The 23,145-nt window shown below is 38.4% G+C and overlaps 1 protein-coding gene across 7 annotated transcripts in view; it reads right to left on the bottom strand.

The window, feature by feature from the left end:
• Positions 1 to 23,145, bottom strand: part of NOL11 (nucleolar protein 11) — a 33,417-nt gene extending 10,272 nt beyond the window's left edge. For 6 of the 7 annotated variants that reach the window (XM_023729309.1, XM_023729311.1, XM_004374206.2 and 3 more), the window contains exons 1-7: positions 22,978 to 23,145; positions 21,724 to 21,837; positions 20,948 to 21,004; positions 18,830 to 18,978; positions 3,969 to 4,026; positions 3,547 to 3,691; positions 1,537 to 1,725 (exon numbers count right to left, since the gene is read on the bottom strand). In XM_023729309.1, the coding sequence (XP_023585077.1) occupies positions 1,537 to 1,725; positions 3,547 to 3,691; positions 3,969 to 4,026; positions 18,830 to 18,978; positions 20,948 to 21,004; positions 21,724 to 21,837; positions 22,978 to 23,118 (853 nt within the window). In that variant the 5' untranslated portion in view covers positions 23,119 to 23,145. Of the gene's footprint in view, positions 1 to 1,536; positions 1,726 to 3,546; positions 3,692 to 3,968; positions 4,027 to 18,829; positions 18,979 to 20,148; positions 20,922 to 20,947; positions 21,005 to 21,723; positions 21,838 to 22,977 lie in introns of those variants that run through there. The other variant, XM_023729312.1, reaches the window with a different exon arrangement.

The raw sequence follows: 23,145 nt of genomic DNA, 5'->3' as shown, positions 1-23,145 counted from the left end.
GATTCTGGAGCCAAGCTGTCTGGATTTGAATCCCAGTTGTGCCACTTAATGGCTCTGTCAGCTCTGTGATAATTAACCCATCTTGGCCTCAGGTTTCTTATCTTTAAATATTATCTTCCTCATAGGGTTGCTGAAAAGATTGAGTTAATATATATAAAGTGCTTAAATTAGTGTCTAGAACATGGTAACTGCCATAGCTTTTCATGCTTTTTGAACAATGCAAATATACCTATTCAAAAAATTACAAAAATAAATTTAAATTTTAAAAAATAACAGTAAAGAATGGATAGGACTTAGGGTAGGGTTTATAGCATAATGGAGTCAACTTGCTTGACTTAGCTACATAACTTTCCTATACCTCAGTTTCCGGATTTGCAAAACAGGGACAATAACTACGTTCTCTCATAGGGTTGGTTGAGTGGAGAATTAAACATTACAAACAATGAGATGATAAAAGTCAAATGTCCAGCACATGACAGTCACACTGTGACTGTCAGTCAATGGGCTTAGCTGCTAACCAAAAGATTGCGGAGGTCCAAGTCCATCCAGAGGTGTCTCGGAAAAAAGGCCTGGTGATCGAATTCCAAAACATCAGCCATTGAAAACCTTATGGAGCACAGTTCTACTCTGACACACACACGGTGTCATCACGAGTTCAGGCTGAACCAATGGTAACTGGTTTAACTGGTTAAAAGAAAACCAAACCCATTGCTGTCAAGCTGATTCTGACTCATAGCAACCCTATAGGACAGAGTAGAATAGTCCCACAGGGTTTCCAAGGAGCGCCTGGTGGATTCGAACTGTCGATCTTCTGGTAGGCAGTGGAACTCTTAACCACTACACCACCAGAGTTTCCCGTTTAACTAGTTAGTATCTTTAAATCATATGCAGGAGAAACATAAGAACAAAGGGCAGGTGAGGATGAGAATAGCAAGCTTGTAGTCAATAGGGAGCCTGGCCTGAATGAAGCAGACGGTTCTTGCTCAGAAACTGGGGGAAGAGGTTGAAAAAGACAGATGGGGTCTAGGCTATAGAGGGACCTGAATAGTAAACAGCAGATTCTAAGTTTTACGTGTAGGCTGGGACGCCCACTGGCAAGGAGCAACTGTGTTCTTTACGATAGACTAGAAGTCTGCGTGTGTTTGTAGGTGGTGATGAGAATCCTGCTTAGAAGTCACAGACACAAGAAGCTTACTAGTAATTCTGGCACCTCAAGCTGTCTAAGCCCAGTAGATTTACATGCCGTGAAATATCACCAGGCTATGCATTCAATCCCTTATTGCAAGGCTAACCAACATTTCAAATGTCTATGAACTAGCACAGGTATTAAAAAATGTTTTAGAAAGATTAATCAAGGCAAAATAAAATCAAAGACCTATTCAAGAAGAGATAGGAAGCTGTGAAAATAATTCAAGTATAGTGATAAAGAGAATGAATTAGAGTGACAATAAAGAAATGAAAAAGAAAGGGAAGACTAAATGGTACACTTTGAAGCAAAAATCCAGAGGACTTCTTAATTGATTGGATTTTAGTCACCCTTAGAAGCTGACAGTGGAGTTCCCAGGACCGCTATGTGATCTTGATCCAGGACGCTGAGTGCAACACCATTTCGAACATCACCAGACACAACTGCCTTGAGCAACAGTGACCTAACTACCACCTGATTTTTTTCTCGATCACTTGGATGTGTTGGTATCAGGGTTTCATATATGCATCCATCAGAGCCTGTTGGAAATAAGCATTTGTTGTTTGTTATTGGGTAAAAGACAGTTCTATCTCTATTATAGGTTAAAGGCACTAGGTGTTTATAAAATTTTACCAAATTGATAAAAGAGTCAACCAGAAAAATAAACGAATGTAACCTTATACTAACATATTCTTTCCCTTAAAGAACATATAACATACTTAAAATTGAGGGAGGAGTATTGTTAATAAAAATCTCAGTAAAGAATGTCATAATAGCCAAGAAATAAAAACTGTAAATACCTATATTGAGAGGGGACTGTCAGGAATACAGGAAATTAGGAAATAAGTCACTAAAAAGGATATACCTCTCATTCATCAGAAATTAATTATCATTCTATACATTAAAGCTCTTGTTACTCAATCACCCTTATCTTAGTTATCTAGTGCTGCTATAACAGAAACACCACAAGTGGGTGGCTTTAACAAACAGAAATTAATTTTCTCACAGTTTAGGAGGCTAGAAGTTCGAATACAGGATGCTGACTCTAGGGGAAGGCTTTCTCTCTGACAGCTCTGGAGGAAACTTAATGTTTCTTTTGAGCTTCTGCTCCTGGGTGATCTTCATGTGGCTTGTCATCTCTCTTCCCTCATCTCTGCTTGCTTCTCTTTTCTCTCTTGTAAGAGATTGACTGAAGACACACCCTACACTAATCCTGCCTCATTAACATAACAGAAACTCATTCCCAAACAGGATTATGACCATAGGCATAGAGGTTAGGATTTACAACACATATTTTTTGGGGACAAAATTCAATCCGTAATAACCATGAAGATCATATGAAAATACTGTTTTTTGTAGATCAATTAAATTTTGGCAGTTTCATGTGGTTTTATGTTACATGAAGATTTACATGACCCTTTGGTTCAGACTCCCTTACTTCAATGCCCATTAAGCTAAAACATAACTAGCAAACTTCTATTCAATATGAAATCTGCCCTACTGGTTAAAGTTAAAGAAAGCAAAGACACAAGTATTCCAATGACCTTCTAGATATGATAAATGATGGCAGTCTTTTTAATAGCCATTGCAAACATCTCAACATTTAAAAAGTTCACAAAGAAGTTTAACTGTAATAACATGGAAATGTTTCCTAAATCTTGTCCTTGTTTTTTTCCCCCTCCTTAACATTCTCAAAGCAACTTCAAAAGAAGCCATGTAAGGTGAGGGGAGGAGGTACCACAAAAACACCTTTCTTTTTGCCGTAGAGGCTTAAGACTGGGGTTTAGACCATTACATAGAACTCTGCGGCAATAAAAAATCTGTAAAATGCCAGCTGCCATAGGCCGAGGCTGCTGTTAACCCTCTTTTGTCCATCCATCTTAGTCACAGTTCAGAAAAAGGCACATCAAATCTTAAGGCTGGAAAAGAGAAATAGAGGGGTCCTTTAATGCCAGTCTCAGATATGTTAATGTCCCACTAATTATGCCAACAAGAAACCTCGGCTTTATCATGCTAAAGACAAAAGATCAAGTTCTTTTTTACTGTTGTTATACTATTTATTGTTTATGGTAAATTTTAGGCCATAAAAGTTAAAATACTAATGTTTAAAAACTGTGTTCCACCTTAAGTGCATCAACAGCCCCAAACACAGCACCACCCGCTAAGAAGCACAGACCTAATGTATGTGCAAACATGGCAAAGTGCAAAAAGTGAAGGATAAATGTTTGTAAGGAAGCATGAAAAGGGGAGTGCCTCCACAGAAAACTGCAAAAACCAAAGACTCTAACTCAAAAGTACGCACAACGCTTCAATATTCCTTGATATACGATCTCTGAAATTTTAAAAGAAAAAAGTCTTACTTAATGACATCAACGAGATGAACTTCCGATTCGCAGATGCTGCAAAACTCTGTATGGCAGATTTTTCTTCTTGTCCAGGTAAGAGTGTGTATTTGCTTAAGATACGTGAGTTAAACATCTGCACGTAAGCAAAATAATTTCCATGCTGCAAAAAAAAAGGTTGCTTTGTTTTAAATATTTTCAACAAACTGTATTCAAATATGTTAAAAGCAGAAGTTGTTACCTCATTCTAATTACTTCAAAGACTACTTAAAACTCTCTTCTCCAATTAAGAGTTATAAAAACATTTAGGCATTGAAATAATTATACTTAATAGACTTTTTAGTATTTTTAAAAAAACACTTAAAAAAAATCTTCTGAGAGAAATACTACAGTGTAATTTTAGTTTTAAAAATAATGTAGGAATGGAAGCTACCACTTACTTTCTCAGTAATAAAAATTAAAACAGGATGCTTAAATACCATGAAAATCTTTGTCCACCTAAAAATAATAAAAAGAAAAATTACAAAATGCAAAATCACCAGTTGAGAAAAACATAATATTAATCTAAATTTAAGAGAATATCTTTTATTAAACATTTTTTAGAGCTGGAGAGACATAAGAAAACACCTAGTCTGGTGTTTCTCAAAATACATTCCATAGGGAATTAGTAGGTCTTTCTCTGTCAAATGCATCTCTGGATTAAAAGCAGGTTGCTGAACTTCCCAGAGCCTTGAAGATGATAATGTGCATTATAAAGTTCCGACAGGGGAGTGACACTATGCAGTGCTTCCCAAACTTACTTGATGCCTGTTCTTTGTTTTCAGTCACTTTTGGGACTGGTGTTGGGAGGGAAACATTAAGCTCTCATCTGCCTTCTTTATCTGACAGAGGGAAGGGAGGCACAGGGAGGTTACAGGGCCCACAGCCAAGGCTGCACAGTTTTTGGCAAAGCAGCGACTGGAACCCAGACCTTCTGCCTATGTATTTTTTTCCTGAAGATTCCCCCAAACACATGAGAGGCACTCATCAGGTCAGTCTGAGCTATAACTGGCCATCACCTACACTGTTCATTCATCAAGTACAAGTCTTCCCTCTGACTTTCAGAAATTTAGTTTGCAACAGGTAGACTATGAGAGACAGCAAGTTAACCAGACAGAAAATGTGATGAAATAACGAGGATCAAAGAGATGTGAAATCACAAAATTTAACTTCTATCATTTGAGTGAGTCATTCTTCCCAGTTTTACTCCAGAATTTGGGAAAGCAGATGTCTCAAGATACTATTATGACCTCCCTATAAACAAACTTCATTTTTCTTTAGGGGAAAAGGTTGTGAGCTTGGCAGTCAGAGCAATATGACAGAAACACAAAGACTTTGATCTTTTGGGATTGTCCACTTCATCTTCAAATAGCTCTTACTACCCAGTAGTCTGGCATTAGAACAGAACTCATATGATCTTTATGTCTTCCTCAATCATCTAGCACATCTATCACCCCTGAGGCTTTTGGGGGATGTTATTTTGGCCAGTTTGTCTTATATATATATACACAATATATATATATACACACACACACACATATATATATACATGTCTTACATATATCTATACATACACATACACACATGGAGCCCTGGTGGCACAGTGGTCAAGAGCTCGGCTGCTAACCAAAAGGTTGAATCCACCAGCTGCTCCTTGGAAACCCTATGGAGCAGTTCTACTCTGTCCTATAGAGTCACTATGAGTCAGAAAAAAAAAGTATATATATATACATTTTAACTGCATTTTTGGTGAAAGTTTACACAGTAAGTTAAGGTTCCCATTTGACAATTTCCACACAAATTGTTAACTGACATTAGCTACAATTATCACAATTTGACCACATTCTCTGTGTCTATACCCATCCATATATGCTCAAACACTTGTTTTTACTTTGGTTGTGCTGTACTTGCTACACCCACATTTGGTGCTGCTTTTCCCATCACCAAAAATAACTGGTCTCTATGGTCTAAAGTGTACTTTCCCTTTGCCCCCCTCCTCTCCCTGGTAACCACCAATGAACACTTGTCTTTCTATATTTATCTGTTCTTGTCTTCTTATAAATGAGGCATCACACAATATTTGTCCTTATATGCTTGACTTATTTCACTTACCATTATGCCCTCCAGGTCTATCCATGTTATAAAATGTTTCGCAGACTCATCATCGTTCTTTATGGTAGTGTAGTGTTTCATTGTATGTATGTATCACAATTTACCTGTTCATCCTGATGGGCACTTCAGTTGTTTCCATTTTTTGCTATTGTGAATAAAGCTACAATGATCATAAGAGTGCATATATCTGTTCATGTCAGTACTTTCAGGTCTCCACGGTATATCCCTCGGCGCAGGATTGCTGGATCATAAGGTAGTTCTATTTCTAGTTTTTTAAGGAAGCACCATACCATGTTCCATAGTGGCCGTACCATTTTACAGTGCCACCAGCAATGGATAAGAGTTCCAATCTTCCCACACTCTCACCAACATTTGTTATGTTTTTTTAAATCAGTGCCATGCTAGTCGGGGTGAGATAGTATCTCATTACAGTTGTGATTTGCATCTCTCTAATGGCTAATGATTGTGAGCACCTTTTCAAGTGTTTGTTGACTGCTTAGATGTCTTCTTTGATAAAGGTTCTGTCACGTGTTTTGCTCATTTTATAATTGGGTTGTTTTGTCTTTTTGTTGTTAAGCTGAAGTTTTCTATAAATTTTGGAGATTAGATCCAAATATGTCATATCCAGAGATTTTTTTCCCAGTCTGTAGGTTCTCTTTTTACTCTTCTGATAATATCATTTGATGAGCATAAGTTTTTAATTTTTATGAGATCCCATTTATCCATCTTCTATTCATGCATTTGTTGTAATGTTTCCTATTTTTACAAAAGATTAGGTCCCATAGTTTTCTCCCAAGAATTTTATGGTTTTAACGTTTAGGTCTTTGATCCATTTTGAGTATTTGTGTATGGTGTGAGGTATGGGCCCTATTTCAATTTTCTGCAGGTGGATATACAGTTTGCCCATACCATTTATTAAAGAGACTGTCTCTGCCCCACTGAATGGACTTTGACCCCTTGTCGAAAATCACTTGTCCAGAGATGTTTGAATGTAGTTCTTGGTTCTCAGTTCTATTCCACTGGTCTCTGTGTCTATTGGTGAACCAAAATCAGGCTGTTTTTTTTTTTTTTTCTTTTCTTTTAAATTTTATTTATTTTGTTGTTGATGCTGAGAATATACACAGCAAAACATACAGCAATTCAACAGTTTCTGCATGTACCATTTAGTGACAATGATTACATTCTTTGAGTTGTGCAACCATTCTCATCCTCCTTTTCTGAGGTGTTCCTCCCTCATTAACTCACTGCCCCCTAAGGTTCAAGTTGCTGTTGTCAATTTGGTACCGTACAGATACTTCTTAAAAGAGCATAATGCTCAAGGCAGACCTTTTTTACTAGTTAAGCTAAACTATCACTTGGTTTCAAGAAGACTCCAGGGGATATTTTTGGTTCAAGGTTCAAAGATTATCTCAGGGTGACAGTTTCAGGGGTTCATCCACCCTCCATGGCTCTAGAAAGTCTACAGTCTACGAGAATTTGAAATTCTGTTCTAAATTTTCCTCCTTTTGATCAGGATTCTTCTATGGAATTTTTGATCAAAATGTTCAGTAATGGTAGCTGGGCAACAACCAGTTCTTCTGATCTCATGAAAAGCAGGCAGTTGTTCACAGAGTCCTATTCCAGACTCTCCTTCCTCTGTTGCTCCAGGTGAATAGAGACCAATTGTTATGCCTTGCATGGCCGCTTCCAAGTTTTTAAGATCCCAGATGCTATGCAATGAACTAGGAGGTAGAACAGAAGCACTAAATACATTATTAGGTCAATTAACTGGGATGTCCCATAAAACCATGACCCTAAATCTCCAAACCAAGGAACCAAATCCCATGAGGTGCTTGGTTGCACATAAGCAGCCTCAGCAGCTACTTTTTTTTGTTGTTGTTGTTGTCGTATATGTATCTATCACAAAACTTTTGCCAATTCAACTTTTTACAGGTGTACAACTAACTGACAGCAATTACCATAATAGACTGTGCAACCTTATTCTTAATGTGATTTTCCCATCACTGTTAATCCCTCTCTTCCCCTCCCCCCATCCCTGGTAACCACTTGTCATGGACTGAATTGTGTCCCCAAAAATATTTGTCAACTTGGTTAGGCCATGATTCCCAGTATTGTGTGATTGTCCACCATTTTGTCATCTAATGTAATTATGTGTTGTAAAGACTATCTCTATCATGTTAATGAGGTGGGATTAGCAGCAGTTATGTTAATGGGGGCAGGACTCAATCTACAAGATTAGGTTGTATCTTAAACCAATCTCTTTTGAGGTGTAAAAGAGAGAAGCAAGCAGAGACATGGGGGCCCTCATAAAACCAAGAAAGCAGTGCCAGGAGCAAAGTGCATTCTTTGGACCTGGGGTTCCTGTGCAGAGAAGCTCCTAGAACAGGGGAAGATTGATGACATGGACCTTCCTCCAGAGCTGAAAGAAAGAGTAAGCCTTTCCCTGGAGCTGACACCCTGAATTCCGACTTCTAGCTTACTAGACTGTGAGAGAATAAATTTCTTTGTTAAAGCCATCTACTTGTGCTATTTCTGTTACAGCAGCTCTAGATAACCAAGACACCACTAATAAACTTTAGTCTCTATACATTTGCCTTTTCTTATCTTTGTATGTAAGTGAGGTCATACAATATTTGTTCTTTTGTGATCGACTTATTTCACTCAGCATAATGTCTTCAAGATCCATCCATACTGTAGCAGGTATCAAGACTTCATTTCTCTTAAACTGGCTGAGTAGTATTCCATTGTATGTATGTACCACATTTTGGTCACCCACTCATCTACTGATGGGCATTTAAGCTGTTTCCACCTTTTGGCTATTGTGAACAATGCTGCATGGAACAATGGTGTACAAGTCTCTTTTTGAGTCTCTGCTTTCAAGTCTTTTATGTGTATATCTAGGACTAGAATTGCTGGGTCATATGGCAGTTCTATTTTTAGTTTTTTGAGGAACTACCACACTGTTTTCAACAATGGCTGTACCATTCTGCATTCCCACCAGCAATGGATAAGAGTTCCAATTGCTCCACATCTTCATCAACATTTGTTATTTTCTATTTTTTATCTTAGACATCCTAGTGGGAGTGTAATCATTTCTCACCATGGCTCTGATTTGCATCTCTCTGATGGCTAATGATACTGAGCATTTTTTCACGTGTTTGGTGGTCATCTGAATGTCTTTGGTGAAATGTCTATTCAAATCCTTCGCTCATTTTATAATTGGGCTGTCTTTTTGTTGTTAAGCTGTCAAAGTTTTATATATATTTTGGTTATTAGATTCTTTTTCGGTATATGGTTTCTTAAGATTTTCTTCCACTTGGTAGCTTGTTTTTTCACTTTTTTGGTAAAGTCTTTTGATGAACAAGTTTTTAATTTTTATGAGATCCCATTTATTTATTTTGTCTTTTGCTGTTTATGCTTTTTTTTATTATATTAGATAATCAATTGTTGAAAGCTAGGCCTGACAGCATTGCCCCTGCTTGTTCTTCTAAGAATTTTATGGTTTTAGTTTGCACATTTAGGTCTTTAATCCATTTTGAATTTGCTTTTGTGTATGGTGTGAGGCAAGGATTCCGTTTCATTTTCCTGCATGTGGAAATCCAATTTCCCAAGTACCATTTATTGAAAAAAACTCCTCTTTCCCTATTGAATGGACTTAGCACCCTTGTCAAAAATCAGCTGACCACAGATATGTGGGTTTATTTCTGGACTCTGAATTCTATTCTATCGGTCTGTGTCCATTGTTATATTAGTACAAGGCTGTTTTGATTACTATACCCGTAGCATGTTTTAAAATTAGGAAGTGTGAGTTCTCCTACTTTGTTCTCTTCCAGCTTTTTTTTTTTTTTTTTTTGAGCTACTTGGGACTTCTGGCTTTTCCATATAAAGTTGAGGATTGGTTTTTCTATTTTTGTAAAGAAGGCTGTTGGAATTTTGATCAGGATTGCACTGAATGTAGATTTCTTTGGGTAGTATTGACATCTTAACAATATTAAGTCTTCCAATCCATGAACACGGAATATCTTTCCACTTGTCTTCTTTAATCTCTTTCAGCAGTGTTTTATAGTTTCCATTGTATATGTTTTTCACATCCCTGATACCAGGTTGTTTTGATTATAGTGGCTGTATAATATGTTTTGATATTAGGGAATGTGAGGCCTCCTTCTTTGTTCTTTTTCTTCAATATTGCTTTGGCTATTTGGGGTTTCTTTCCTTTCCATATGAAGCTGGTCATTAGTTTTTCCATTTCAATAAAGCATGTTGTTGGCATTTGTATCAGGATTGCATTGTATCTGTAGACGGCTTTAGGTAGTATTGATATTTTCACCATATTAAGTCTTCCAATCCATGAGAACAGGATGTCTTTTCATTTGTGTAAGTCTTTTAGTCTCTTGTAGTGTTTTATAATTTTCATTGTGTAAGTCTTTTATGTTCCTGGTTAGGTTAATTCCTAGGAATTTTATCGATTTGGGGCTACTGTAAGTGGTACTGTTTTCTTGATTTCTTTTTCGGGATAGTCTTTGTTAGAGGAACCCAACAGACTTTTGCGCGTTGATCTTGTACTCTGCAACACTGTTAAATTCTTCTATTAGTCCCAGCAGTTTTCTTATGGAATCTTTAGGGTCTTCTATGTATAGGATCATGTCATCTGCAAACAGAGATAATTTTACTTCTTCCTTTCTGATTCTGATACTTTCTTCTCTTTCTTGTCTTATTGCTCTGGCTAGGACTTCCAGTCTTGTTGAATAAGAGTGGTGATAATGTGCATCTCTGTCTTACTCCTGTTCTCAAAGGGAAGGCTCTCAGCCTTTCTTTGCTGAGTATAATGTTGGCTGCTGGTTTTATGTATATGTCCTTAATTATGTTGAGGAATTTCCCTTCTATTCCTATTTTTCTGAGAGTTTTTATCAGGAAAGGGTGTTGAATTTTATTGAACGCCTTTTCTACATCGATTGATACGATCGTATGGTTCTTTTCCTTTGTGGCACAGTGGTTAAGAGCTACAGCTGCTAACCAAAAGGCTGGCAGTTCAAATCCACCAGCTGCTCCTTGGAAACCCTATGGGGCAGTTCTACTCTGTTCTGCATGGCCACTATGAGTCGGAACTGACTTGACGGCACTTAACAACAACAATTTATGTGGTGGATTCCACTGATTGATTTTTCTGATGTTGAACCACCCTTGTAATCCTAGTATGATGCACACTTGATTGTGGTGTATGATTTTTTTTGTATGTTGCTGAAGTCTGTTGGCTAGAATTTGGTTGAACAGTTTTGCATCTATGTTCATAAGGGATATTGGTCTGTAATTTTCTTTTTTGTGACATCTTTGCCTGGTTTAGGTATCAGGGTTATCCTGGCTTCACAGAAGAGTTTGGTTGTGTTTCTTCCTCTTCTATGTTTTTGAGGAGGCTGAGTAGAATTGGTGTGAATTCTTCTTTGAATGTTTGGTAGAATTCTCCAGTGTAGCCATTTGGTCCCTTTTTTTTTTTCTTGGTAGTTTTTTGGTGACATCTTCAATCTCTTCTTTTATGATGGCTCTGTTTAAATTTTCTACCTCCTTTTGTGTTAGGTTGGTAGGTAGTATGTTTCTAGGAATTTGTCCATTTCATCTAGGTTTTCAAATTTGTTAAGAGTATAATTTTTCATGGTAATTTATTATGATCTTCTTCATCTCTGCTGAATCAATTGTAATGTCACTAATTTCATTAATTAATTTGGTTATTTGTCTCTTCTGTTTCTTTTCTTTTGTCAGTCTAGCCAGTGGTTTGTCTAGTTTATTGATCCCTTCAAAGAATCAACTTCTGGTTTTATTAATTCTTTCAATTGTTTTTCTATTTTCAAATTCTTTTATTTCTGCCCTGTTCTTAATTCTTTTTTTCTGGTAGCTTTTGCCTTTTTTTGCCCTTTCTTTTCTGTTTGTTCAAGTTGTCTGTTTAGGTTAATGATTTTGGATCTTCTTTTTTAACGTAGGCATTTATTACTATAAACTTCCTTCTGAGTACTGACCTATCTGTGTTTTAAAGATTTTGGTATGTTGTGTTTTCATTTTCATTTGATTCTAGAAATTTTAAAATTTCACTTCTGATTTCTTCTATGACCCAACAGATTTTTAGTAATGGATGATCTACTTTCCATGTATTTATTTTTTTCCCCTTATTTATCCTGTTGTTAATTTCTAGCTTCATACCATTATGGTCAGAGAAGATGCTCTGTATGATTTCAGTCTTTTTAAATTTGTTGATACTTGTTTTGTGACCTAGCATATGGTCTATTCTGGAAAATGATCTACATGCGCTAGAGAAGAATGTATATTGTTCTGAAGTTGGATGGAGTGTTCTATGTATTTCTGTTGGAGCCAATTGGCTTATGGTTTTATTTAAGTTCTCAATGTCCTTAGTGAGTGATTTTCTTTTAAAATGTTCTATCATTGAAAGTGGTGTTTTGAAGTCCCCTACTATTATTGTGGAATTCTCTATCTCTTTTATATTAGTCAGTATTTGTTTCATGTATTTTGGTGCACTGCTGTTAGGTGCATGTTATGGATTAAACTGTGTCCCCCAAAATGTTTGTCAACTTGGCTAGGCTATGCTTCCCAGTATTGTGTGACTTTCCACCATTTTGTCATTGGAGATAATTTTCCAATGTGTTGTAAATCCTGCCTCCATGTTAATGAGGCTGGACTCAATCTGTAAGATTAGGTTGTCTTAAGTCGATTTCTTTTGAGATATAGACAGAAATGAGCACAGAGACATGGAGACCTCATACCACCAAGAAACAAGCTCCAGGAGCCTGGTGCATCCTTTGAACTGGGGTCCCTGCACTGAGAAGCTCCTAGGCCAGGGGAAGATTGATGACAATGACCTTCCTCCACAGTCGACAGAGAAATAAAGCCTTGCCCTGGAGTTGGTGCCCTAAATTTGGACTTCTAGCCTCCCAGACTGTGAGAGAATACATTTCTATTTGTTAAAGCCATCCACTTGTGGTATTTCTGTTATAGCAGCACTGGATAACTAAGATAGTGCATATATGTTTATAACTGTTACGTCTTCTTGCTGAATTGACCCTTTTATTATTATGTAATGTCCTTCTTCATCTCTTCAACAGATTTTGATTTACAGTCTATTTTATCTGATATCAGTATGGTTACCCTGCTCTTTTCGTTTATTGATAGCATTGAATATTTTCTCCATCCTTTCATTTTCAGTCTGTTTGTGTCCTTATGTCTAAGGTGTGTTTCTTGAAGAAAGCAAAAGGATGGATCATATTTTTTTTATCCAGTCTGCCTCTCTCTGCCTTTTGCATGGGGGCGTTTAGACCACTTACATTTAAGGTTACTACTGAAAATGAAGTGCCTACCTCACTCAATTTTGTTATTTATTTTTTGAGTGTTTGTATCTTCTTTGTTTTATCATTCTGATTTTTCTGTTTTTGTTTGTGTTTGGATGCTTTCCACGAGGAGCCTTTAAGTTCTTCTTTTCTTCTGAATGTTTCTTCTTGGTAATTTCTTGGTGGTTACCACATGTTACATTACATAACTTATAATTACTACAATATTTAACATATGAGCAACACTTAACATACGACCTTAACATAATAAATCTATTCCTGATAAGCTCCTCCCTCTCTCATTTCTGTTGGTGTGTCTCCACTAACATCACTATACAACCTGTGTTTGATAACTTTTGTTGGCTTTAGTACTTATTTGTTAATGCTCTTGCCTTTCCATTTGGAGTACTCTCTTGAGTAATACTTCCAAAGCTGGTCTGGTAGTGGCATATTCTCACAGTTGCTGCTTACTTGGGAATATCTTGCTTTCCCCTTTGTTTCTGAATGACAACTTTGCTGAATAAAGAATTCTTGGTTGGCAATTGTTTTGGTTTAGTATTTTATATATGTCACTCAATTGTCTTTTGGCTTCTAGAGTTTCTGAGGAGAAATCTGCACTGATTCTTATAAAAGACCCTTGGTATGTTATATTGCGTTTTTCTCTTGCTGCTTTCAGAATTCTCTCATTTTTGGTTTTCCAAGAATTTTACTAGGATATGGCTCAGAGTTATCTTTTTGTGGCTCTTTTGACTGGGGTTAGTGTAGCTTCCTGTATTTGCAGGCTTGGTTCTCTGCTCAGGTCTGGGAAATTCTCTCTGATTATCTCTGAGAAAATTGAGTTTCTGCCTTTATTGTTGCCATGGTGCTCTGCAATTCCAATAATTCTAATGTTAGATTTCTTAACTGAATTGCACATTTCCCTTTTAGTCTGTTCTCTTTTCTTTGCTCTTTTGTCTCTGTCAATAACTTGTCAGTTATTTTGTCTTCTAGTTCACTTATTCTATCTCCTGTCTGTTTGACTCTATTGTTGAGTGTTTCTCTTGCTTTTTCTAATTCAGATGTTTTATTCTTCAGTTCCAGTAGTTCTTTTTGGCCCCTTGTTAAGTCTCTCATTTTGTTCCCCTATTTGTTTCCTGATTTCTGCTGTATGCCTTTTGCTTTTTTTAAACATATTCAGCACCATAGCCCGAAAATTATCAATCCTTTGCGTTATTCTGGCCTCCATAGGAGAGGTTTCCTCTTCATCATGTTTTGCTTTTGATTGTTCCTTCTTCTCTTGTGATTTCGTGTGTTTCACTATCTTTTGCTGAACTTGAGCCATTTTATTATTTATTTATTTATTTTCCTTTAGCTTTTTAATTCTGTTTATTATGGGAAAATTTGCAGCTTGGGTGCCGTGGTGGCGCAGTGGCCTAGTGCTTGGCTGTCAACCAAAAGGCCAGGGCCCACATCCACCAGCCGCTCCCCAGGCGAAAGATGTGGCAGAGCACCTCCACAAAGAATCACAGCCCACGTAATCCCAGGAGGGAGGGTCCCTCACCCTTCAGTTTCACCATGAGTTAGACTGGTGCAGCGGCAGTGGGCTTGGTATCTTCTGATAACCACTAGATGGCACCGTAGCCGTTAGGATTTTTTCAGTGCTGGTTCAGGAGCTCTAGATGTTTTATCTCGGATTTCAATACACATGCGGGGGGGCGGGGGTTAGGTGGTTGCAGATGCTGATGTAAGTGGTGGGTATCGACCTTCTTGTGGCGACAGTGGGGAGTTCTCTTTATCCCTCACCAGTGCTCCTGCACAGCCCACATGGTGTCCTGCTGGGGGCTGGGGACCACCTCCTGTGTGCCTGCCAGTCTGCAGTATTCCCCTTATCCCACTGCCCTTGCTAATCTTCCCAGTCCCAGTCCCTGTCTGTCTTGGTCCTCTGTGAGACCCAAGAGCATTCTCACACAGCCCCCTTCGCCCCATCCCAACTGCGCAGCCTACAAACTCTCACATCCAATTTGTGCCGTCTTAAAAAAAAAAAAAATCCATTTCGTCTCACTAATGCCTAGGATATTAATTTTTATGTGTTCCATTTCATTTTTGACGATTTCCAATTTTCCTAAATTCAAACTTCATACATTCCACGGTCAGGTTATTAATGGATGTTTGCAGCTGTTTCTTCTCATTTTGAGTCGTGCCACATCAGCAAATGAAAGTCTCGAAAGCTTGACTCCACCCACGTCATTAAGATCGACTCCCTGGTGGTGCAGTGGTTAAGAGCTTGGCTGCTAAACAAAAGGTCAGCAGTTTAAATCTACCAGCTGCTCCTTGGAAACCTATGGGGCAGTTCTACTCTGTCCTGTATGGTCACTATGAGTCAGAATTGACTCGACCGCCAATGGGTTTGGTTTTTGGTCTTCTACTTTGAGGAGGCAGCTCTTCCCCAGCCGTATTTTGAATGCCTTCCAATCTGAGGGGTTCATTTTCCAGTACTATATCAGACAATGTTTTGTTGCTATTTGTAAGGTTCTCACTGGCCATATTTTTTCAGAAGTAGACCACCAGGTTCTTTGTCCTAGTCTGTCTTAGTCTGGAAGCTCCGCTGAAATCTGTCGACCAAGGGTGACCCTGCTGGTATTTGAAATGCCAGTGGCAAGGCTTATGGCACTTCAGCAACACATGAGCCACCACAGTACAACAAACTGACAGACTACTATGCTGGGAATAACAAATTGAAGAGGAAGGCCGTCACGTTCATCATCAAAAAGAACATCTCAGGATCCATCCTGAAGTACAACACTGTTAGTGATAGGATAATATCCATATGCCTATAAGGAAGACCAGTTAATAGAACAATTATTCAAATTTATGCACCAACTACTAATACCAAAGATGAGGAAACTGAATATTTTCACCAACTTCTTAAGTCTGAAATTGATCAAATATGCAATCAAGAGATACTGTTAATTTACGGTGATTGGAATGTGAAAGTTGGAAACAAAGAAGAAGGATCAGTAGTCGGAAAATATGGCCTTGGAGATAGAAACGAAGCTGGAGATCGCATGACAGAATTTTGAAGGATCGATTGACTTATTCATTGCAAATACCTTTTTTCAACAACATAAACAGTGACTATACACATGGACCTCACCAGATGAAAACACAGGAATCAAACAGACTACATCTGTGAAAAGAGATGATGGAAAAGCTTAATATCATCAGTCAAAACAAGGCCAGCGGCTGACTGCTAAACAGACCATCGGCTACTCGTATGCAAGTTCAAGTTGAAGCTGAATAAAATTAAAACAAGCCTATGAGAGCCCAAATACAACCTTGAGAATCCCATCTGAATTTGGAGGCCATCTCAAGAACAGATCTGACGCACTGAACACTAATGACCAAAACCAGATGAGTTGTGGGAAGACATCAAGGATATCAACAAGAAGAAAGCAAGAGATCATTAAAAAGACAGGAAAGAAAGAAAAGACCAAAATGGATGTCAGAAGAGACTCTGAAACCTGCTGTTGAATGCAGAGTAGCTAAAGCAAATAGAAAAAATGATGAAGTAAAAGAGCCGAACAGAAGACTTCAAAGAGCAGGTTGAGAAGATAAAGTAAAATATTATAATGAAATGTATAAAGACCTGGACTTTGAAAACCAAAAGGGATGACCACGCTCAGCATTTCTGAAACTGAAACAAGTGAAGAAAAAATTCAAGCCTCGAGTTGCAATTCTGAAGGATTCCATTGGTAAAATATTGAATGACGCAGGAAGCATCAAAAGCAGATGGAAAGAATACACAAAGTTTAACTGTACCAAAAAGAATTGGTCAACATTCAACCATTTCAGGAGGCAGCATATGATCAGAACTGATGATGCTGAAGGAAGAAGTCCAAGCTGCACTGGAGGCATTGGGGAAAAACAAGCCTCCGGGAATTGATGGAATACCAACTGAGATGTTTCAGCAAATTGATGTAGTGCTGAAGGCATTCACTCATCTATACGAAGAAATCTGGAACACAGCTACCTGGCCAACTGACTGGAAGAGATCCATATTTGTGCTCATTCCAAAGAAAGGTGGTCCAACAGAACACAGGAATTATTTAACAATATCATTACTATCACGCATAAGTAAAATTTTGCTGAAGGTAATTCAAAAGTGGTTGCAACAGTACACTGACAGGGAACTGCCAGAAATTCAAGCCGGATTCAGAAGAGGATGTGGAATGAAGGATTATCACTGTTGATGTCAGATGGATCTTGGCTGAAAGCAGAGAATACCAGAAAGACGTTTACCTGTGTTTTATTGACTATGCGAAGGCATTTGACTGAGTGGATCATAACAAATTATGGATAACACTACGAAGAATGGGAATTCCAGAACACTCAATTGTGCTCACGCGGAACCTGTACATAGATCAAGAGGCTGTCGTTCAAATAAAGCAAGGGGATGCTGCATGGTTTAAAATCAACAAAGGTGTGCGTCAGGGTAGTATCCTTTCACCATGTCTATTCAACCTGTATTTTGAGCAAATAATCCGAGAAGCTGGACTATATGAAGAATGTGGCATCAGGATTGGTGGAAGTCTCACTAACAACCTCCAATATGCGGATGACACAACCTTGTTTGCTGCAAGTGAAGAGGACTTGAAGCACTTAACTGATGAAGATAAAAGACTACAGCCTTCAGTATGGATTACACCTCAATATAAAGAAATCAAAAATCCTCACAACTGGACTCTGTGCTAAATGGAGAAAAGACATTGTCAAGGATTTCATTTTACTTGGACTCACAATCGACACCCATGGAAGCAGCAGTAAGGAAATCAAACTACGTAGTGCACTGGGCAAATCTGCTGCGAAAGACCTCTTTAAGTGTTAGAAAGCAAAGATGTCACTTTGAGAACCAAGGTGCGCCTGACCCAAGCCATGGTATTGTCAACCGCCTCATATGCGTGTGAAAGCTGGACAATGAATAAGGAAGACCGAGGAGGAATGTATGCCTTTGAATTATCGTGTTGGTGAAAAATACTGAATATACCATGGACTTTCACAAAAATAACAAGTCTGTCTTAGCAGAAATACAGCCAGAGTGCTCCTTGGAAGCAAGGATGGTGAGACTTCATCTCACGTACTTTGGACTTGTTATCAGGAGGGACCAGTCCCTGGAGAAGGACATCATGCTTGGTAAAGTAGAGGGTCAGCAAAAAAGAGGAAGACCCTCGATGAGATGCATTGACACAGAGGCTATAATAATGGGCTCAAACATAACAATGATTGTGAGGATGGTGCAGGACTAGGCAGTGTTTCGTTCAGTTGTACATGGGGTTGCTATGAGTCGGAACTAACTCGATGGCACCTAGCAACAAGAAAATCCAGCTACAGCTTCCTCAGACTAGCTCCTTTTCTGTGTTCCCTGCTTAGGGTGTTGTTACCCAGCTCCATCCCAAAATGGCTGTGGTGAGTGAACACTCCTGATGTTAGTGGGTAGGATCTCTCAGCTTCTATGCCGACCCTGTTCTTCCTCTTCCCCGCTTCTGGGCTCAATACGATTCTCCAGCTCCTCAGCTGCTGCCTGGAGTTCTGAGATCTCAGTCCGTGCTTTTTTTAACTCGTTTTCAGTGGGTTAGTTGCTGCGAGAGTAAATGGGAGTATCCACTCACTTTGCCATCTTGCTCCCTTGGCCAGTGTCTTGTAAATGGTTTTTAGTTACATTACTTTTGACAAATTTTTAACCAAAATATTTATGAATAAGGCAAAGAATGTTATAGAAAGGATGCAAAAGATACACAGTGAATTTTCATTTTGGTGGAAATTCCCTTACAAATATTGGAACTTACTTAATAATTTCTTCATCAGAGATCACGGTTTCAATCTTCTGCTGGGGTTCTGCAAGCAAGGCCTCCAAACCACGAATGGCACCCTTCTTGAATAGCACTAGTGGTTCTGTCCCTTGTACTGAATGTATCCTACATACCTCAGCTGACAACTGTAAGAACATAAGCATATTTTAATTTTCATTTTAAAACAATTATCACCTAACAGAATAAGGACATTTACGGAAGATATACTTTTAAGGGGCTGATTTGTTTTCATTTTGTTTTATACGTGGTTCCAAAATCAAATCTACAAAATACATTTACAAGTCTAACTTCTGTTCTTATTTCCTCCATGCTGTCCCCTGCCTTCTCCCATAGGTAATCACTTTTATTTTTGGTTTATCCTTCCATGTGTTTTTCTCCCAGTAAGCAAACATTTATTTATACGTGTATTCATATTCAAAGGTAGCATTCTATATATACTTTTCTGCAACTTTCTTTTCTCACTTAACAGTATATGCTGGCGATTACTCCATAGCTGTGTGTGTGTGTGTGTGTGCGCGCCTGTGTGTGTGCGTGTGTGTGTGCGTGTGTGTGTGTTCCTCACCAAAAGGCCTGATTTTTAAACTAAGATTTCAAAATAATGATGAACACAGTCAGAGCTATGGGTGTGGGTCTGGAACAATTCTTCCAGAATTTACAAGCATTAATCACTATTTTGTCAGGTTCTGTCACCAGTCAACTAAAAAAAAAACATGCAAACAACAACCATCATCAGCAAGATGACAAAAACACCTAAAATTCTCGGCAGGTTTAGGGGCAGTAATACTACAAACTCATCAAGTGACTACACAACCTAAGTGCTTGACACACAGTAGCACCACCACCACATGGCGTTTAGTCAATTTCGACCCACATGTCTCAGAGCAGAACTGTGCTCCATAGGGTTTTTCAGTGACTGTGATCTTTGGGAATTAGATGGCCAGGACTTTCTTCAAAGGCACATCTGGTTGGATTCAAACAGCTAACCTTTCAGTTAGTAGACGAGCACTTAACTGTTTGCACCATCAGGGACTCTTTGACACATAGCAGACACCTAATATAAAAGTCACTAAGTGACTGAAATATAATTCCACTTTCTTCACAATAAATAAGTTTTTATTTATTTTCGGTTTATCCTTCTCTCTGAGCCTCATTTTCCTTATCTGTCAAGAAGGACTGTATATGAAGTATCTAAAAGTGCTTGAAGCATAAGAGATTTTCAATAAACAGCAGCTCTTATTATCTCATCTAATTTACTCATTTCATGGACAGTTAAGTCCTAAAGTGGTAAAACTTACTATCTACACTATGAATGACTGGAGATGGGAGGTACAAATAAAGCCACTAGTGCAGAGTTCAAAGCAGTTCTGGGGTCACACAAAGATCGACACCTGGAAGACCACGAAAAGATATGAACACTTTATGTGGGGTCAAAACAACTCCACTGCATAAAATTCAGGACTGTGTCACTTGTAATGCTACAGGTTTCAAGGGTCCAGGTGACAACTACATTACATCTGAATCAGCACTACTGTGAGCTACTTCTTAAGGGGCCAATTATATTTAGAATTAGGCTTTTCAGAACTGGAAGGAACTTTCAAGATTAACTTAGTTTGAGATCCTCATTTTATAGGTGAGAAAAGTTCATTAACACACTTTAGGTCATTAGTAGGAAGGCCATAGCTAGTCATGGTTCTTGTTTTCAGCATTACATGTCACTCTTAAAATGTACAATGTACGTAAAATCTGCAGGGTCTATTCTACCTGTTTTAGGGTTGGGCACAATGAGATTCAGTTGTTCTTATAAGGGAGTATCTCAAACATCTAAACTCATGAAAATAACTATAAATTCATCATCCATGAATTACTTAAATCCTCAGCCTCCTGTAATGATAAAGTCTATACTTCCTAACATATTAACTCATGAACTGCGACATGTTACCAAGATATATTGCAAGATAACTACAATGAAGAATCGATTATTATCTTTATGGTTAGTTTGCCAGAGACTTTAAGTAAAATGACACATGCTACATTACAAATCATTCCATTTCCCCAATAAATTAAGGAAATATGTTGGAAAATCCAAAAACTTACTGTAGCTTTAAATACTTTATCCAAGTTTACATCTTCATTATTCCATATTCTCAAAACCTTAAATCAAAACATACAAGTTAAAAAGTACCCCATTCACCATTTAAACATCTAATAAACATGAGTAGTTAATAAATCAACATTTGATGTACATGTTACATATCCGAAGCATCCCATTCTCCATTTGTTGTTGCTAGGTGCTGTCGCGTTGATTCTAACTCATAGTGACCCCATGTGACAGAACAGAACTGCCCAGAGGGTCTTTATTTTATTTTATTTTTTAAAGTACTTGATTGTTTTCTGTGAAAGTTTACACAATAAATTAGGTTCCGATTTAACAATTTCTACACAATTTGTTCAGGGACATTGGTAACATTTTTCAGTGTGTCAGTGTTCTCATTATATCCATTCTGGTTGTTCTGGTTCCAGTAATCCAGTTTCCCTGCCTCCCTTGCCTTCTCCCTTGTCTTTGCTTTTGAGTAAATGTTCACCGTTTGGTCTCATATAAATGATTTTTTAAAGAAGCACAGTACTCATGGATGGTCCATAGGTTTTTTTAGGCTGTAATTTTTATGGGAGCAGATTGCCAGATCTTTCTCCCAAGGAGCCGCTGGGTGGGTTCAAACTGCCAGCCTTTCAGTTAGCAGTTGGGCACTCAAGCCTTGCACCACCAGGGCTCCTCAATCTCCATTTAAATGTATAATAAACACAAATAACTAATAAATCAACATTTGATTTGTGTGTTGTATATCTTATTATATAAAGCTTTTAAAACTCACCCTGTCATCATGGACAACAATATACTCTCCAGTTTGAAAGTTGCACACAGCTGGACATGTTATAATTTGACCTTGCTTCACTGACCAGCTCCCCAAGGGTTTCTGATCAGATACCTAAAGAAATTTAAGATTAACATTTAATACTCAGAAAGTCAAATTCAGACATTAAAAGCCATTAACTTTACAATCAAAACACAAGAAACCATTAAAAATATGCCATTTACCAAATTTTCTAAATGAAAAAAATTCTTAGAATGAAAATATAAATATAACTAAGTTCCTAAAATGAAAAAATAAGTAACAAACTTTGCTAATAAACCATAGTAAATTTTAAAACTGTTTCCCCTTTGCCTTCGAAAACCAAAATAAGTACGTCAACCTTTTGAACAAACAGACAATTTGATCAGGGACATGGGAAATATAGTAAAAATAGCTGGGATCGTGTCAATTTCAAATAGCCACTGTCTTCTTATCCAGGAATTGCAAAGCTGCAAATTCCCTTGACAGTCCAGGTAAAACCTAACGGTATCATTTAATCAGACGAGTCAAAACAAGCCACAGTATAGGGAAGGGTTGACAACTTTTCCCAGAATCTCAAAGTAGATAGATAGCTTCTTAAAGACTCAGAAAAATGTGTTAAGCAGATCAGATAAAAATAACGCTTTCTACAAAGACCACTAAAAGCAAAGCCGGTTAGAGGGCTGAAAAGGGGGCGGGGCGTATGGCTTTCCTGGGACTCAACTACGGACTTCTCAGCGTGAACCAGAGTTGCAAACTGACAGGCCACCCAGACCCAAGATTCCCCACCACCCTATCAAGAAAGCCAAAAAGGCATTTTCCCTCCAAGGAGAGGGGAGATGAAGTGTATAGACACAGGACTAATCAATCCACTGTTTCCACCCTGTCACTGTCATCCTCTCCCGCCCAACCAGTGTTCGCTCGACCCTTCAGTGGGTAGCTGGGGTGGCAAAATCTCCAGAAAAGAATCTTAGCAAGGCCATATCAGGGAGATCCGAAGTGAAAGCACTGGCCTTGTTAGCCCACGTGCCCTCACACGCTCTGCCCACAACTCGGAAACATGCCTCCAGATTCTAGACCTCATTCAGCGTCCCGGAGAGGCCAAGCCGGCTCTCTGCTAAGCCTACTCCACAATCCCCTTCCGAAGACAGGAGAGCCGAGAAACCTGAGCCTCTGCCTCCGCGCTCAGAAAGGGGCGAGGTGGCAGCAGGGATGCTCCGACTTTATCGTCCTCACCTTATAGAGGATGACAGTCCTGCCACTGTGTGTCACCAGAAACTGGTCTGTTCTGTCGCTAGGTTCCACGCCTAGGAGTCCGTCAGGCCCGGCGCTCAGGGGTACACCAGACAACGTGAACTCTTCTTCCAAAGCTGCCATCTTGGGCAAACCTATGGAGGGCCGAAC

The sequence above is a fragment of the Trichechus manatus genome, unplaced genomic scaffold, assembly GCF_000243295.1.
Source record: "Trichechus manatus latirostris isolate Lorelei unplaced genomic scaffold, TriManLat1.0 scaffold00028, whole genome shotgun sequence".
NCBI lineage: Eukaryota > Metazoa > Chordata > Mammalia > Sirenia > Trichechidae > Trichechus > Trichechus manatus.
This window is presented reverse-complemented; position numbering and strand designations above follow the sequence as displayed.